This window comes from Anabrus simplex, chromosome 3 (genome assembly GCF_040414725.1).
Source record: "Anabrus simplex isolate iqAnaSimp1 chromosome 3, ASM4041472v1, whole genome shotgun sequence".
NCBI lineage: Eukaryota > Metazoa > Arthropoda > Insecta > Orthoptera > Tettigoniidae > Anabrus > Anabrus simplex.
The window spans coordinates 381984166-382003768 of NC_090267.1; the positions used below are offsets into that span (position 1 = coordinate 381984166).

At 40.0% G+C, this 19603-nt stretch overlaps 1 protein-coding gene across 1 annotated transcript in view; it reads right to left on the bottom strand.

Moving 5' to 3' along the window:
• Positions 1-19603, bottom strand: part of LOC137499035 (uncharacterized) — a 74735-nt gene that overhangs the window by 23695 nt on the left and 31437 nt on the right. Inside the window, exon 2 of the mRNA XM_068227077.1 lies at positions 3858-4297. Coding sequence (XP_068083178.1) covers positions 3858-4285 — 428 coding nt within the window. The 5' untranslated portion in view covers positions 4286-4297. The remainder of the gene's footprint in view (positions 1-3857; positions 4298-19603) is intronic.

Sequence of the window (19603 nt, forward strand, 5' to 3'; positions counted from 1 at the left end):
GTCTAATAATGTGGTCAGATTCTGAACGTATATTTAAAAAATATTTGTGAACTGCACGTTCAGTTAATGGGTTAAAAACGGAAGAAAGTCTTACGTGGAAAATAAAAATGTGTAACGTAACGTAGTTAGAAATACGTGTGACTTAAGCAAATACAGTAGAGACAATACGCGACACTGCGAGATATCGAGAGACAGCGATTAGAGCTATGTCTAACAGAGTGACCTGGGAGTTACTGATTATGTCATAAGAGCATGTGTATTTGTTTGTGAAGTTTTTGGCGTTATTTATACGTTTGCATTAAGTTGACATAAGTAAATAGTACCGTGTGCCATTCCTTTATATCTCCTCTCAATATGAGTGAAAAGATATATGCTGTTTGGTTGCAATGAATGTGAAGTGCAGAAGGATTCGCGGTCTTTCTTCCGTTTCCCTCGTGACAATAAAATCTATGCGTTTGCATAGATATTCTTGCAGTTACAAAGAGATTTGTATAGTACTTCCAACATTTCTGACCTGCGCGATCCATATTTCAACTGGTTTAAAATATAATCCGCAGCAGTTAACCTTCAATACCGATGTGTTGTTGTAAGTGTGATCTGTGGGTTTTGATTTAATTCAAGAAAATGTACATGTGTGTGGCTGGTTGTGCTCCAAGTTACCCCCATTTGGAATGCCGTAATGCGTTGTCAAGCGCTGAAGGAAATATGGGTGATTTAAGAGAAATGTACATATTTTTTTGAAACAATATGACGATGCAAGTTTGCTTTACCCTAATGTATTGGCAAGTATTGCTTATAGGGAAATTTTGAATGTTCTTGAGGGTAAATTTATAGATTTTCTTTCTATTAGTAGGCTTCAAGTTAAAAGGAAAATTATCCAGCTCTTAAGTATAAATTCATTGAATCATGTGTGTAAGGAGAGAAAAAGGACAAATCTAGCCGTGAAAGTTCAGGTAGGAATACTAAAGCTAAAAAAGTAATGACCGGGCGAGTTGGCCGTGCGCGTAGAGGCGCGCGGCTGTGAGCTGGCGTCCGGGAGATAGTAGGTTCGAATCCCACTATCGGCAGCCCTGAAGATGGTTTTCCGTGGTTTCCCATTTTCTTCTTCTTTCGGTGCCTATCCGTTTCGGATGTTGGCGATCATGATGGCTATTTTCGTCTTGTTTGTGGCAGAGCGGAACAGTTCAACTGATGACATATTGCACCAGCCTCTAAGATTGTCAAGCCAAGATATTCTTCTTCTTCTTCCAGGACCTCTTTTGCTGTTGATTTTCCCCTGGAGTATTTTTTGGAGTAGGTTGTATCTATCTGTGTTGCGCATTATATGTCCCAGATACTGCAGCTTTCGGCATTTCACTATCTTGATCAACTGAGGTGGTGTGTTCATCCTTCTCATTACTTCCACGTTTGTAATTCTCTGGGTCCAAGATATTCTCAGGATCCGCCTATAAAGCCATGTTTCAAAGGCCTTCAGCTTCTTCTCTGTGTTTTTATTTAAGGTCCATGTCTCTACACCATATAAAAGAACAGAAAATACATAACAGTGCAGAAATCTGATTTTAGTCCCTAAAGTTAGATTGTGGCTTTTAAACACATTACTCATTTTCTGGAACACACTTCTTGCTTTTCCAATGCGTACCTTGACTTCTTGTGAGCAATCCCAGTCTTCATTTATTATGGTTCCAAGGTATGTATATTGTTTTACCCTTTCTATACTCTTGATTTATAACCAAGTTTACTCCGGAAATATTTTCCTTACTTATAACCATGAGTTTTGTCTTTGCGGTGTTTATTTCAAGCTCGTATTGGCTGCTGACTCTTATACAATTCTATCCATTAGTGATTGTAGCACTTGGATAGTATCAGCAAATACAATTGTATCATCAGCATACCGGATGTTGTTTAATCTCACTCCATTTATCAAAATTCCTTCTTCTATATCTTCCAAGGCTTCTCTAAATATGTATTCTGAATACAAATTAAATAGTATAGGTGACAAGATACATCCTTGCCTCACTCCTCTCAGGAATTTGACTGCTTCGGTGTGTTCTCCTTCAACACGCAACACCGCTGTTTGATTCCAGTACAGCGTCTTGATGATTCGCTGATCTCTTTCCTCCATTCCAATATTTCTCAAAATATCCATCAATTTTTCATGTTTTACACAGTCAAAGGCTTTCTGGTAGTCTATTAAACAAGCAAATACATTCTTATTTACATCTCTACATCTCTGAAAGAGGACCTGCACACTGAACAAGGCTTCTCTCGTACCTACTGCTTTAATAAACCCAAATTGATTAGGGGCTATCTGATCTTCACACAGTCTGTATATTCTTCTGTGTATCACTCTCAAGAACACTTTCAAGAGATGACTCATCAAGCTTATTGTGCGGTAATCTCCACATTGGTTTGCGTTTTGCTTTTTTGGCAAGGTGATGAACTCTGATTTGAGCCATTCCGATGGAATATTCCCGGATACATAAATTCGATTGAAAATTTTGGTCAACCATTTTACATGATGTTCATCCATCATTTTTAAGAACTCTGCTTCTACTTTATCTGGTCCCACTGCCTTTCCGTCCTTCATCTGATTGATGGCTGTTTGAACTTCTTCTTCTAATATATCTGTGCCACTTATTTCATTTGTATTTTGTGTAAAAGCACATCTAGTGTCATAAAATAAATCTTCTATATATCTTTTCCAGATCTTTTTCTTGTCTTCTAAATCCACCATCAAGTTCCCGGCTTCATCTATTAACTTTCCACCAGTGCCATTCCTGTATTTCTCTGTTACTTCTCTTACTTTCCTGTGTACATTGAAGCTGTCATACCTACTTTGATATAACTCAATCTCCTCACATTGCTCCACTTTTTCTTTTTCTTTTGCCTCCCTGATCTTTCTTCTGATGTCTGCATTTATCTTTCTGTATTCTGCAGGTTTTCCTTTATTGACTCTTCTTTTCTCCATTAGGTTCAGTATTTCATCTGTCATCCATGACTTTCTCTTTTTCTCCTCTGGTTTCATGTACTTCTCTTTTATTTGCTGAACGGCGTTTTGTACTTTAGTTAATTCTAATTTGACATTATTGCTGGTGATGTTTTCCTCTGTGATAATCTTCAAGTTAAGTTCTACTTGCATGTTCTCTTTGATTATTGGGTCTTTGATTTTCCTCAAATTGTAGTTTTGCCTGTTCTTCCTCTTCACTTTCTTCATTTTGACTTTGAAAACTCCAACAAGTGGTGTGTGATCTGAGTTGACATCTGCACCAGGGTAGGTTTTCACTGCGGTGCAACTGTTCCTGAAACGTTTATTTACCAATTTCACACCAGGCAAATGCTGGGGCTGTACCTTAATTAAGGCCACGGCCGCTTCCTTCCAACTCCTAGACCTTTCCTATCCCATCGTCGCCATAAGACCTATCTGTGTCGGTGCGACGTAAAGCCCATAGCAAAAAATGCATAAATGAAAGATCAAACCCTTTCACAGCAGTCCATTTCACATCTTGGTTATATGTCTAATTTCAGTCTTTAAATAATAACCTGTTAAATAAATTTTCATTTATTTATCCAGAATTGCTTTAGCAGCTTTGAAGTTAATATCTTAATAACACTTTCTTTCTAGACATAATTTATTTATCCATTCCGCATATGCATTCCATTGATATTTGAATTTAGCGCTAATTTTCAGGTCACGCCACTAAGAGCGCCACATGCGAATTGTCTCCCATTTTAACAAGGCTAAATCCGGAAGTGTCGCGTATTGTCTCTACTGTACTTGACTTAAGGAATAATGTACAAATGTGGCAATCCCAATAAAAGAAAGTGACATGTTAACCATAATGTGGAACACTACTTACGAATTCCGAGCTGCAGCCATCATTTGGTGGATCATGACTCGACTCCTCTCAACTAAGGGATCACAGACATTGAGTATTTTGGCCAAAACCCTTGCCATGAGTTCAATCACTTCTGATATGGCGTTAATGAAAGCAGCCTGATTACGCCGCGACAAACCCCCAAGGATTGCAGGGACTCCCTCTAGCGTCAGTTGGTCGAAATATGCTCCAAATGCCTTCTCCATGTCCAGAAGCCGGTCATCAGCCTCTCGCACTTGGCGAAAGAATTTTTCATGAAGAGTAACAGCATACTCTAGAGGGAAATACTTCATTTCTCGACAGAAGACAGCCAAGCTTTTCCTTAACTCCTCCACTGCAAGTTCCAGTTTGGTTCCGTTGATACGTAACGAGTCTATGACGGGATTCGGGACTCTCCTTCGTCGGGGCATTATAACTTAAACCTGTAATAATACCAAAGAATGATTTTAGTGATTGTTGACTATACAAACGACATTCATTCGGTTAGATATGCAGACACTATGTGACTTGTTTATGATATAAATTGTTAAGAATGAAAAAAAATATTTTTCTTCGGTAAAGAAACTTTTAAGCCTTTCACTCGGTCATACACGAAGTCTTAGAACACTATAAAATAATTTGTCATTTTTACAGGTATTTTATAGTGTTGTATTATATTCGTGTTCATCAGACTGAAAAGGTTATTCCTTGTCCAAAGGTTTCTTAAACATTTCTCTGTACTTCTTCGACCGTCACCGTTCTAATTCCTTCAAGTGATCGAAACCATAAATCGGCACATACTGGATTGCCACTTTATACTTGTACTCAATAATAATAATAATAATAATAATAATAATAATAATAATAATAATAATAATAATAATATGCCAACAAAGGACTCCTTGAAGAACTGGAGAAAAGAGAACGCAAAATTGTGAGAGGAAACTTGGGATCAAAGTACAGAAATGGAATCCATCAAAAGAGATCCAACAAGGAAGTCTACAGCAAAATAGAAAAAATTACCGACACAATCAGAAAAAGACGGGCACGATTTTACGGTCATCTGAAAAGAATGGACGGAAGAAAGTTAACTAAAGAAATCTTTCACTTTTTTTATTCAAACCCCAAAACCACAATTCCCTGGTTTAGAAATACCAAAGAAGACCTGCAAATGCTACATATCTCAGCTGAAGACGCCCTTAACAGAGATCTCTTCCGCAAGAAAATATTGACGAACGGGCTAAACCGAGACGAGCAACCGAAGAGAAGACACGGTGCCCCTTGGACAGAGGAGCGTAAGCAGGCCCATTCACAAAGAATGAGGGAAATTTGGGCTCTAAAGAAGGCCAAGTTCAGTGTCAAATGCAACAAGACTTAACGAGGTCCTTGATGGCCCCAGCGAATTATAGGCTATATAATAATAATAATAATAATAATAATAATAATAATAATAATAATAATAATAATAATAATAATAATAATAAAGGTGGCGTTGATATTGTCTGAGAACAGCTTTATTCCTACATTCCTTTAAGAGTATCGTAAAGACAGCTTCGGTGATATTGAAACCGGTTTGAACGGCGATTCATCAAATTTTACAAACAATTGCAGTTGTTTTTTTTTTTTCTATATTCGTGGTCTGAGTTACTGTAATCACGTCCTAGTTCGTGAACCACTGGCATTGGCAACGGCTAAGTGGCCTAGAAAGTGGTCCTGAGAGTTGGGATACCAGTTGCTATGGAATGGGAGTGGGCATCTCGGACATATTCTAAGTCATGTCCCTCCTTGTTCTGAAGTGGCTAAGACTATAAAAACCCACCGGTGGTTCCTAAACCGTTAGAGGAAAGATCCTCATGTGCAAGTAAGGGTAGCAACCTGCTTCACAGAGCACGCTCAGAACGTTTTAAGCAAGCCTCGGACCTCTGGGAATAACAGAGTCCCACTCATTTGAAATACGAGGGATTCCTTGGAAACAACTTGCGAACGAAATGGAATTCGATGGGGAGGTATTAGTATTAATGGGACTTAAGTAAGAAAGAAAGTAGAACCGGCAAAGTCAGCAAAGAGGATCATTTGGATGTGTTAAGAGTTAATGGCATTCGGTTAAGGGGAGATAACAAGGAAGAGATATGAGATCATAAAGAATACTTGGCGGGTGTTAAAAAGGAAAGGGAAAAGTGTGGGGTAGGTCTCTTCATCAGGAATACTACTGCACGCAAAATAGTTTATGTTAGGCCAGTAAATGAGCAAATGATGTGGGTAGATTTGACAGTTGGAGGAATTAGGATGAGAACTGTCTCAGTGAACTCAGTATGTAAGGGTGCAGATGACGACGAATTTGACAAGTTCTTTGAAGCATTGAATGACATCGTAGTCAGGGTCAACAGCAAGGATAGGATAATGCTAATGGGCGATTTCAATGCGAGAGTTGGAAATCGGACTGAAGGATACTAAAGAGTGATTGGTAAATGTGGGGAAGATACGGAAGCTAATAGGAATGGGAAGCGTTTGCTGAACTTCCGTGATAGTATGGGATTAGCAAGTACGAATATATTCTTCAAGCATAAGGCTATTCATTGCTATACATAGCAGTGTAGGGTAACCAGGTCCATAACAGGCTATATCATAACTGGCTTTGAATTCAGGAAATATGTTCGGAATGTGCAGGTGTACAGGGAATTTTTTGATAATACAGACCTGTCTGATCTGTAATGAACTATCTCTAGGCCTAGGATAGAGAGAGTGAAATCTGTCTGCAGACAAATAAGAGAAAATCACCAGGACGAGAAAATTAGATCGAAGCACATAGATATGATCAGTGAAAAGTTCCCCACATAGTGGACAGTAAGCAGGTTCAGGATATGGAAAATGAATGTGTGGTATACAGATATGCTGTAGTAGAAACAGCAAGGGAATGCCTCGGAACAACTGTGTTTTAAGAGTGGGAAAAACGAAAGTCTTGGTGGAATGATGAAGTGAGTGCAGCATATAAACGTAAAAAGAAGGCGCATCAGGAACAGCTCCAAACAAGGACTGATGAAGACAGGGAGTTGTAAATAGAGGACAGAAACAGAGCGAAACAAATAGTTGTTGTATCCAAGAAAAGGTCGTAGGAAAAGTTTGGTAATAATTTGGAAAGGCTAGATCAAGCAGCAGGGAAACCTTTCTGGACAGTAATAAAAAAATCTTAGGAAGGGAGGGGAAAAAGGAAATGAATAGTGTTTTGGGTAAAACAGGTGAACTCAGGGAATCACTGAAGACGTGGAAGGAATATTTTGACGTAAAGAAATCTTCCTGGTGACGTCGCGAACGACCAAGCTCAAGGGTAGGTGGACAATGACGTTGGTGAAATTACGCTAGAGGAAGTGGAAAGGATGGTAAATAAACTCCATGGTCATAATGCAGCAGGAATAGTGAAATTAGACCTGAAATGGTGAAGTATAGTGGGAAGGCAGGGATGAAATGGCTTGATAGCTTTATAAGATTTGCATGGAGTGTTAGTAAGGTACCTTCTGATTGGGCAAAAGCAATAATTGCACCTATCTACAAGCAAGGGAAGAGGATGGACTGCAACAACTATCGAGGTATCTCATTGTTCAGTATACCAGGCAAATTGTTCAATGGCGCCTTGGAAGGGAGGGTGTGATCAGTGGTTGAGAGGAAGTTGGATGAAAACCAGTGTGGTTTCAGACCACAGAGGGGCTGTCAGTATCTGATTTTCAGTATGTGCCAGGTAACTGAAGAATGCTACGAGAGAAATAGACAGTGCCGCATGCGACTAATCTGTCAATCAATCAGTCAGTCAGTCAGCCGAAATGGCAGATTGCCTGTCGGTTATTTACCAAGTCTTTTCTTAAATAATTTCAGAGAATTTTGAAATTAATCGAACATTTCCCTTGGTGAATTATTCCATTCCCTAACTCCCTATCTTATAAACGAATATTTGCCTCAGTTCGTCCTCTTGAATTCCATCTGCATATGGTGATCTTTCCTACTTTTAAAAGCACCACTCAAACTTGTTCGTCTACTAATGTCATTCTACGTTATCTCTCCTCCAACAGCTCGCAACATACCGCTTAGTCGAGCAGCTCTGCTTTCTCCCAAGTCTTAACGTAACGGTGTTAGCAAGAGACCTGAAAATTAGGGCATCGTGCTGCTCTCAGTTTATTTTCCATGCTGTATATACTGGAATGTGGTTTGATTATGTAACTTGATCTCACGAAACTTCAAAATATCTGTGTAATTGCTACCATTTCCCATGATTGCTTTGAGCGCTTTCAAATTGTATTTTTTAGCGCATGACTTCCAGTGCTGGGAGTGTCCGAGGACATGTTCGGCTCACCAGATCTGTAGCTCCATTTCCCGATAAACCCCATGGGAGTAAGCTGCGTGTACTACTGCGTGAGGGTGTCCTCTGTGGGTGTAATTGTACAGACTAGGAACGGGAAGGAAGTGGTCGTGGCCTTCAGAAAGGTACCACCCCGGCATTTGGCTGGAAATGAAAATGGAAAACCAAGAAAAAACATCTTTGAGGATGGCCAACTCGGTCACCAGCGGCACGATATTAGCGTGGTCGCACCCGGCACGGTCGCTGCTGGCACGTAACCGAAAAGGGAAGTCTACTACCAAACAGGACAGGGTATTGAAAAGGCTTTCGCTCAGCGACCGTCGTCTGCCATCAACTGAACTAAAGCGAGACTGGGAAGAAACGTGCGACATCTCAACAACCAGTAAAACTGTAAGAAATAGACTACTGGAAGCTGGACTTTCAGCCCGTCGAAGAAAGAAGCCTTTATTGACCGAGACAATGCGACGACAGGTGCTAAAATGGGCAAAAGCACATGCGACATGGACAGCAGAGTTGTGGAAATAGACTAATCTTTTCAGACGAGTCCAAATTTAATCGGAATGGCTCAGATGGAAAAGTGTTCGAGCATCGAAGGAAAGGTGAAGAATTTATGCCATCATGTATAACACATACAGTCTAAACACCCACAAGGACAGATGGTCTGTGGGGGTGCATTTCCAGTCACGAAGTAGGTCGTCACAATTGGCACTGTCAACGCGGATGCCTACATAAGCATCTTTGAAAGAAAGCTTATGCCAACAATAAGAGACCAGTTTGGAGATGTTTCCAGTTGCACTTTTCAGGATGATTCCGCTCCTTCTCACTGGGTTTTGAAGGTGAGTCGTATGATTAATATTTGTACCAAGCACGAAGCAGATGACGTTCATGGTTACTTATCACGTATTTCTACACTTCAGATAAAATCCTTCCTTACATAAAATGGAGTTCGAGTGCCCTGGAAATAGCCCTGATCTCAATCCTATTGCGAACTGTTGGAAGGTTGCGGGAAATGCTATCACCAAAAAGAAGCCACGGAATAAACGGGAACTGTTGGGAGACCTTGTGAGTGTGTAGTTTCATGAACTGAATGAGGAGTATATTAAAAAGTTAATTCGTTCAATACCTTCACGATGCTAAGCGGGTATTGAGGCGCAAACAAACAATCAAATGGCTACAGTGCATTCGTATGAGGCAATTGTGTATTTAAAAACACTAAAATCGATCAGTGTTATAGTACAACATTAATATGCAGTGTTTCTTTCAACATTAGTACCGGTATTCATATTTAAGAAGAGCAAACAGAATAGCTGACATATTCACTTACAACCATTTTTTAAGAAAGTGTTCAATTATTTCAAAAATACCTTTTTAACAGAAACAAAAATTAGGAATATAATAACATTGGCAAAATTTATTGCGTATATTCATTTCTGATAGAAATAGAGAGAAATCAGGCCAATTTAACTCAGTTATTCAATTATTATAACAAAAAGTGCTAATTATAAAAGGCGGTGCAGTAAATATTTTCACCACTGTATACTGGAAGACTGAAAAACTATACTGACGCTTCCTATCGAAAGGAATAGCTAAATTAAAGCCAACAGAATACAAAAAAGCAAATGCACATGAAACGCAGTTTGAAGAATGCGTACAAAGTAGCCTACTGTCGGATTTTTATTATGGACAATCGAGTTTAAGTAGCGTATAAGACAAATTGGTTTTGAAGTTCGTTAATTATTTCTTATTTGTGGTTGTAGAAAATATTGTCCGGTTTTTTTGGCTTCTTCTCTAGGAACCGCTCACTTAAAAATATATACATGGAAAACTACTTGTCGGATGGTAATGACATTTTTATATGTTATAGCCACATGTATTCGTAAAATAATACTCAAGTTATAATTTTTTTCAACTACCGCAAAAAGAGGATAAACGTACGACTCTGAAATACCACTCTTTTCATAGTCGGTACGGTAAAACTGAATACAACATAAATGATCGGAAATTGTTTTCTCTATAACTTTTGTTATGTAGTACTGTTCGATAGGACCAACAACACAGGCCTTTAAATTTAAATTATTATTTACCTTCCCCTGAACTACCGTTTCATCCAAGGTGAATAAAATTGTTTATAGCTTAGACTGTAGTATCTTATTCCCCGACTCTATATACCGATTTTCATTAAATTCTCTTTACCAATTTTCTCGTGGCTCGGCGTTGATGTGGACTTAGCAATAAAAATTCATGAATATCTCTGTTATCAAGGCCGGTGCGGTAAAAATGTATAAGACATAAATGATCGGAAATTTAATTCTGTAGAACTTTAGTTATGTAGTATTTATTGATAGGACCAATAATAACATAAATATTTGAGAATTTAATTTTAGGCCGTCCCCTAAACTACCATTTCACTCGGCGTGAATAAAATTATTTACAGCTTAGACTGTAGTGGCTCATTCCCTACTTTATATACCGATTTTCATGAAAATCCCTCCAGCCGTTTTCTCGTGATGCATGTACATACATACAGACAGACAGAAATTACAGAAGAGTAAAAATTGCATTTCCTTGTTACTGTGGACATGACCGATACAGAAATACCATTCTCTTTAAATTCTGAGCAATGTACAGACAAAACTCTTAATATATATATAGGCTATATATTAAAAGAGTGAATTTTTCCTTATATGGGTAGTTTGAAACCTGGGGAATGCCACTTACGAAATCGTTCACTGTAAATATAATAAACACTTAAATACGTATAGGCCTACGTCCCATGTGAGATGTGATGTCAATTATCGTATTGATATACTGTATTTGGACTCAAACATAACATGATTTTGTGAAAAAGTCAACAATAATTATGAAATAAATTAGATATCGACTACCACGAAATTGAACATTCTTATAATTTTGGTTTTTCATAGCCTTGCTTATTTCCTCCCAGGCATTAATTTAACGTTGTTATTGGAGTAATGCTCGTGGGTCTTGTTGTAGAGATTATATTTTTGAACTGAACTGATAAGTTTTACTGTGTCTAGTATTAGTAAGTAGAATAAACTATCACAAAACAGAACGTTTCCGACCATACCAAGAACCAGCTTACTTTCCAGCTGAAGCTGACGCACATTTGCTGCCAAATGGTCGCCCGAAAGATCTCGACCCGACCGTCTACGAAGTTGCACGAATTTTGATAATTCTGTTCGATTCCGCTAAGCTAGTCGAAAAATATTCTTGGCAGAAAATCCTATTTCGTTCGGTTCGTTCAATTCGACTCGTGGAGATCGCCATCTCTATATCCCGTATAAACGCATGTTAAAAACAAATTCTGTTCGGATCAATTTGATTCCATTCCACTAGGTGGGAGCGGGCCTTAACATTTCGCATTTCGAGGCAGACTCAACATGAATGACAACATTTCCGATTCGTGGGAACATAGCGATTTTTCAGACGAAGACTATTGACAGAATTAAATATTGTAAAGATATGTAAATAACCCTTGTAAAAACTGTACAGTGTGACATTTATAAATTAGGAATCCAATAATTTTTAAACCTGCAATCGAACGCCCGAAGACCTTATGAGAAAAGGTGATGGGAATTGGAATTTGTACGAGGAAATCAAATAAAAAGTTGAAAGTAACCAAAAAGTTGTGTTTGTTGAGCGCTGTGTTGGTGTCGTATGAGTTGCGCCGAGTAAAGTTGCGCTGTGTTAAAATCAGTAAAACTTGCGCCGTGGTCATTAATCATTCTAGGAACTAGAGGTCTTGTTTGGGAATTCCACAGGGAATGAAACTACGCTGATAGAATGAACATTTGCGACGGAGAACTGTAAATTTCAGTTATTGTTAAGATTAAAAAAGCTTCTTCATGACGCTGATGGAACGCAGGCTTTCCCATCACTGCTCCGGGGGTTAAATCCACGATCACTTTAGATAGCGTTTATGCTGGACAAAGCTGACGTTCAAAATATTATTTCTGATTACTTCATATTTATATCAGCATCACTGTTTGAAACAATTTCATTTGTCATTTATTAATCTTTTATACCCAGGGGAATGCGATAGGCCTCCCCAGGGCACACAATTTCCTTTCTTTGGTATTAGCTATGGTTCATGCATATCGGGGAAACGTAGGGTGAGACAGTTTTTTTCTGTTTTCACTGGTCATTTCTTTATTCAACAAATTCGCTACATTTCAGTTGCCATCCATTAATCTTTGTCCGCAAAAGCACGCCAGATCTCGCATTCGGCAGTATTTTCTTTCTTTAGCGGTATTTCATTCTTCATTCATTCTATTCCTGACCCTGTCAGTTAGCTACAAACAGGCTGTGGATATTCTTCATAAGACTGAAAGACTGATTCCATGTTTTCACACTTGGTTTATAAATTAAGTCAAATTACGTAGTTATACACATTTCACCCACTGATATAAATACGATGCAGGTTTTCTAAATGTGCAAGAAACCAACATTGATAGAGTGAATATCGAGCTCGATAGCTGCAGTCGCTTAAGTGCGGCCAGTATCCAGTATTCGGAAGATAGTAGGTTCGAACCCCACTGTCGGCAGCCCTGAAAATGGTTTTCAGTGGTTTCCCATTTTTACACCAGGCAAATGTTGGGGCTGTACCTTAATTAAGGCCACGGCAGCTTCCTTCCCACTCCTAGCCCTTTCCTGTCCCATCGTCGCCGTAAGACCTATCTGTGTCGGTGCGACGTAAAACAACCAGCAAAAAAAAAAAATAGAGTGAATAATATTTTTTTAATATATTAATTTCAAAATCTCAGTACTACAGATATTCACAGACATTCCTTGATCTTGGAAATAACCCCCTGCGGTGCAGCGCAGGTAGCAGATGTTGAAGACAGCTGTCAAACCACTTCTACTCCCGGCGGGGAATCTCCACGGCGCAAATTTTACCCTGCGCAACTTTTACTCGGCGCAACTCATACAGAACCCCTGTGTTTACTAATGAATGCGGCAACCCTGTACTCGATTTCACCACCACGTCTGCTGTTAATCGCACGGTCCAGAAAAAAAAATAAAAAAAATCACACACACAAAACTTCTCATCAATATTACTCTTCAAAAATTCAGTATCACTCTTTACGGTTGCAGTGGTTGTAGTTTCTGATAACGACTGAGTGTTTCAAAACAAGCCCAAGTTTCTTGTTCTACGTTTATCCTGGGTTGAGAAAAGCTGCTGTAGAAAAATGATAAGAACTTCTTTTGGGGTGGTTAAAAAAATTCTAACTTGAGCAATACACGTGGCAATAACATATAAAAGTCTCATTACCATCAGATAAGTAGTATATATATGTGCATATATTTTTAAGTGAGTGGTTCCTAAAGAAGCCAAAAACGCGGACAAATATGTACAACCACAAGTAATTAATTAACTTTAAAAACAATGTGGCTTATACTCTGTAATGCAGAATTAAATGAAAACCTACAACCTGTTTTCCAGTCTCTGACCGGGTCAGGGATGTAATGAAATGAATCATATATAGGCTATTAGTACGATCGGGTCGCCACTCCCAAAGTGACTAATGCAGAATTAAAAAAGGGAAAATATTAATAAAAAAACCATGGCACTACAGCCCTTGAAGGGCCTTGGCCTACCAAGCGACCGCTGCTCAGCCCGAAGGCCTGCAGATTACGAGGTGTCGTATGGTCAGCACGACGGATCCTCTCGGTCGTTATTCTTGGCTTTCTAGACCGGGAAGGAAAATATTGGTGTAACTCATTTTGCATTAGGTCTGTAGGTTCGTAATTTTTTTGTACATATTTATTTATCAAATAAGCCAATTACAGATTTTTGAATGTTACATCTTCAAATAAATACTGTAATTTCTGTACGGACTATCTTTTCTATGCTATTGACATTTTACTTGATATCGATTGTCATTCAAATGTTAGACATAACTAGAAGTGATACAGAGTAGACAAAGACGTTACTGTATGGTTTTAATTTCTCTCTGTTGAGGTTTTGGTCTCTGTAATTTCGAAATTCCTGTTGCACTTTCGCAACGTCTGTAACAATACCAAACAAAAAAACACCAACAACAAAATACTACTTATCACAAAGCACTTAGATAATATCCACACAATTCGTTGCCTCGGGGAGCAACAAACTTCCATCTTGTTCTCTTCAGGTATGCACCGTTAAAGTTCCTTGCCCAGCTGTCCATCAGTAGTCATTATAATATGGACAGTGCACCCAATTATCCACAGTGTATAATTGTGTTTTGTCCTTGGGGTAAGGAGGTAATATGGTCTTATGTATTGGTCCTCTCCATTGACTGTGCAGTTCATTTGTTGAAGAAATGTTTTTTTCTTGCATATACACCGGTCTGACCCTCAGAAAAGTAGTCAGTCTGTGAAGTATTGAGTCACCTTGAGCACTATATGAGCACGAGTCCGAATCAGTCAGCACTGCGAGCCGAGTGACACCGAATATAACCGATGACGGCCTCTGAGGGTCTAGCGCTAGACGCAAGTTACCATATACCAGATCGCACTTTAGCAGGGAGATGGAGTACACTGTTTTCCAAAGTTGTTGAAAGTCGGTGTTTGAAGAGACTAGTTGAAATAAACGCATGAGTGGTGTAGGTGAGACGAAATAAGTCAGCATAAATCCGACGTATTAATTGGTCGGGCTCCATGGCTAAATGGTTACCGTGCTGTCCTTCGGTTCAAGGGGCCCCGGGTTCGATTCCCGGCCGGATCGGGGATTTTAACCTTAATTGGTTATTTCCACTGGCCCGGGGACTGGGTGTGTGTGTCGTCCTTAAACAGAAAATTCAAGAAAAACAAAGATCGAAGTAGAAAAGTATATCAGATAAAGTCTAAAATAAAAATAGAAAGAAGAAAATAAAAAAACTAAAAAATGTACTTCTGGTACGAACTTGGCTTTCGTCAAATAGCACAATTCTTGCACATAAATGCAGAGATACTTCAGGGCAGGCGGGACAATCCGAAGATCAGATGGATTGCGCAAGTCCGCCACAGTAGACCAGTGTTTCAACCAAGCAAATGAGAAGCTCCGGTGGTTCATTTCTATTTTTCTTCCACGACTCAAGAAGAGGGCTTGACATTTAATGATGGCGTTTACCAACCCAAGTCCACCAGCTGTTGGCGGAAGACACATGGTAGTTATCGGTACTCGGAAGATATTTGCACGCCAAATGTACCGGGAACTAGCACATATTATCTGTCTAGCAAACGTTGCAGGCAAAGCCTCAACTCGAGTGTCCATAATAAAACATCCGACAGTAAGCTACTACTTAATACTACAACACTGCTGAAAGGGATTGGACGCTGTTGTTATGTCAGTTCTGAATAACACAGTCTTAATACTTTTGAAACAGTAGTCCTTGCATCAAAATTCATCTTAGGAAATTGGCAACATACTGTTAATTACCTACTTAAAATACGACAACTGGTGAGGAAAGAAGGTAGATGATATAACCACTGCATTCTGTTGCATCCCATCACAAAAATATTAGCTCAGAAAATACGCCACTAACACCGCTAATAAAAGAAATACGTAAAAGGAACTACAACAGCTTACATTTTACACCTCCTCAGCACATGCTCTGCTACCATGCACTCGAACTCCTCTACTCCTAACAATAGCGCCAACGTTCGACTCCGGCAGACGTTCTTGTAAGGCGACTGCCATTGGTCATACTATCTCGTCCTCCATTGCTCTTTTGCCATTCGTCAGTTCTCTCCCCTATTTAAACGGCTGGGAGGGCCTAAGTAACGATTACAGGGATCGATCGCAGATGATCGCATATCAATGATGTAACTGCGATATTACAAGTAGCAGTGTAATGTAAGTTCAGCATTGACCATTACAAATAACGTCGCTGTCCACTAAACTGCTCTGAACTTGGCCGCAGTCCACATGGTACACCGCGACAATTGCCTGTTTTCACCACTTAAAGTAGTAGGTTAAAAGTGATGGCTAGTAGCAATAATACGAGATTTTCTCAAATTATAGACCTATAATAATAATAATAATAATAATAATAATAATAATAATGACAAGCCTCCGCGGCTCAGGCGGCAGCGCTCCGGCCTCTCATTATTGGGTCCCGTGGTTCGAATCATGGTCACTCCCTGTGAAATTTGTGCTGGACAAAGCGGAGGGTGGACAGGTTTTTCTCCGGGTACTGCGGTTTTCCATGTCATCTTTCATTCCAGCGACACTCGCCTTTATCATTTCATTCCATCTGTCAGTCATTAATCACTGTCCCAGAGGAGTGCGACAAGCTTCGGCAGCCGACACAATTACTATCCTCGCCGCTAGATGTGAGCTTCATTCATTCCATTCTGACCCGGTCAAATGACTGGAAACAGGCTGTCGATTTTATTTTCAATAATAAAACTGCCATAGCGAAAGTGATAGTAATTAATAGAATATTTAAAACACAGCGAATATTTACCAGTACTAAGAGAACCTAGGAAAAAAAAAAATGGTTGCTCGCTGTTGGTATCGAACAGCGGTGGTCGATAATCGAATACTAACCGCAAGCACCTCTAAACCACAACAATTTGCTTGTTTTCACTACGTAAAGTAGCAGATTATAAGTGGTGCGTAGCAATACGAAGTGTTTTCTTAATCAATAATGTTATTGGTCTTACGGCCCACTAACTACTTTTGCGGATTTCGTAGAGGCCGAGGTGCCGGAATTTTGTTCCGCAGGAGTTCTTAAACGTGTCAGTAAATCTATCGACATGAGGCTGACGTATTTGAACACCTTCAAATGAGCCGGGATACTACCTACAACAGTTTACAAGAACCGATTATCCGAGTGGAATAATGAATTCATTGGTTCTGGAGTTTTAGGAATTGTACCAAACAGAACCTATTATATATGATCACTGACACCCTGCATATAAAATAACAAACGAAGGTGAATGACACGTGGAAGGATGTTAAACCACACTGTGGATGGGTCTCTCGTGATTCCACGTATTGAGCCACGAACTTCCTTTGATTAGTGCGAGAATAATCGACTCCAGATTGAGCGCTGCTCACATTCGACCCGAGTGCCATCCATCCATTACCCTTACGGCTCACTACAAGAACATTTTAGCCCGTCGACCAGTACCAGTCATGTCTTAATAAGTTAATTCTGTCACTGTAATTTTGCTGGTAAGTGGGTTAGGGTGCCGAATATTCACCAAGCTCCAAGCAAGACATGGCATACAGCCCATACCTCGCCAATCAGTATTGCTCTTCGAATGTTCGGCGATGTGTGGAGGAGCCAAGACGATACGGCGACAGGCTTCAGGGACTGGATGCAGATTTCTTCCATGCCAATGGAACAAGAATTGTGATTGCAAACAAATCGCCGGGCCGGGCTCAGAGTGGCCTTCTGAGCCCAACTTGATAGGTTCCATCCTGGCTAGTCCGGTGGTATTTGAAGGTGTTCAAATTCGCCAGCCTCGTAGGCCTATCGGTAATTTAGTGCACGTTAAAGAACTCCTGTACGACGAAATTCCGGCACCTCAGCGTCTCCGAAAACAGTAAAAAGTTGTTAGTGGGACGTAAAATTAATAATGTTATAAACAAATCAAACCACATGGCACTACAGCCCTGACGAGCCTTGGCTTACCAAGCAACCGCTGCCCAACCAGAAAGGGCTGCAGATTACGAAGTGAAGGGTTAAGTGCCAGAAGCGATCGTGCCAGATGTGACCGCCAAAATTGTGCCGCTAGCGACAGAGTGGTTTAAGCATCATGTCGTATTCGACCAATATCAGTCAGTCAGTCAGTCAGTCACCACTCCTCTGTATTTCGGGCAGTCGCCGAAGTGGAAGGCTGCCTATCGGCTGTTTACCTAGTCTTTTCTTAAATAGTTTCAGAGAATTTGGACATTTATCGAACATTTCCCTTGGTAGATTATTCCAATCCAAAACTCCCCTTTCTATAAAAGAATATTTGCCCAATTTGTCCTCTTGAATTCCAACTTCATTTTCATAATGTGATCTTTCCTACTTATAAAAGCGCCACTCAAATTTGCTCGTCTACTAACGTCATTCTACGCCATCTCTCCACTGACAGCTCGGAAGATACCGCTTAGACGAACAGCTCGTCTCCTTTCTCCCAAGTCTTAGCATAACGGTGCAGGCTACAAACCTGAAAATTACGGCGTTAATTTGGTTCATCGGTTACCTTCCATCTTGTATGTACTGGAATGTGCTTTGATTATGTAACATCACCGCACGAAACTTCAAAATATCTGAATAAATGCTTATGATTACCCTGTCCGACTCGTTGGCTGAATGGTCAGCGTACTGTCCTTCGGAACGGAGGGTCCCGGGTTCGATTTCCGGCCAGGTAGGGGATTTTAACCTTCATTGGTTAATTCCAGTGGCCCGGGGGCTGGATGTTTGTGCTGTCCCCAACATCCCTGCAACTCGCATACCACACATAACACTATCCTCCACCACAATAACACGCAGTTACCTACACATGGCAGATGCCGCCCACCCTCATCGAAGGGTCTGCCTTACAAGGCCTCCACTCGGCTAGAAATAGCCACATTAAATTATCAGTAGTGTATACTGAGGGCTACCAAGGATATCAGTGAAGCCCAAACCTCAAATGCGAGCGATGGAAATCTAAAGCACATTATATTGTAAGCATCTGACACATTGTTCCATTTGCAAACCTTGAAAGCAATGAGAAAAGACGTCGCACGTATTTCTTAGAACAAGGCTTCGAAGACTGATATTGCAGCCCAGACTCTCGTCCCCTCGACTTGCCTGACGCGGCTTACTCCCTACAGGCGCGGGACCGGGGCGGGGGTTAGGTAGGTATGCTAGGCTTCGGTTCATCAGATCGCCACTGCTATCAACCATGCGTTAATCATCGTATATACTTCCTCACCTCATCCTTCTAGGCATTACGAGACAGCTGTGCTAGACTCAACACAATAACTACAGCCGGATGCAATTACCTGGCAATTACTCTACTTACGAAGTGTAAAGCAATCCTTTTCTACCCTTTCTACAACAAAATCAGGATGTCACCTTTCTCGTGCAGAGTGCCATTCTGGTAAAATTATTTATTCATTTATTTTGTTTAAGAAGCCTTTCTCGTGGACAATCGAGATTTCTTCTGAGGACGCAAAGCACAGTTCTCTGCGAAACGTAAAGAATTTCACCTTATTTTCTTGACACGGCATAAGCCCAAAAGCGTATACAGTATCATGTCTATTTATTTATTTATTTATTTATTTATTTATTTATTTATTTATTTATTTATTTATTTATTTATTTATTTATTTATTTATGGGGAAGTATAGGCCCTCTTGGATCCTCGGAGCCGCCTGCATTGAAGGCCCTAACATTACAGCACTGAACTTTTGCATCAATTCTTTAGGGAC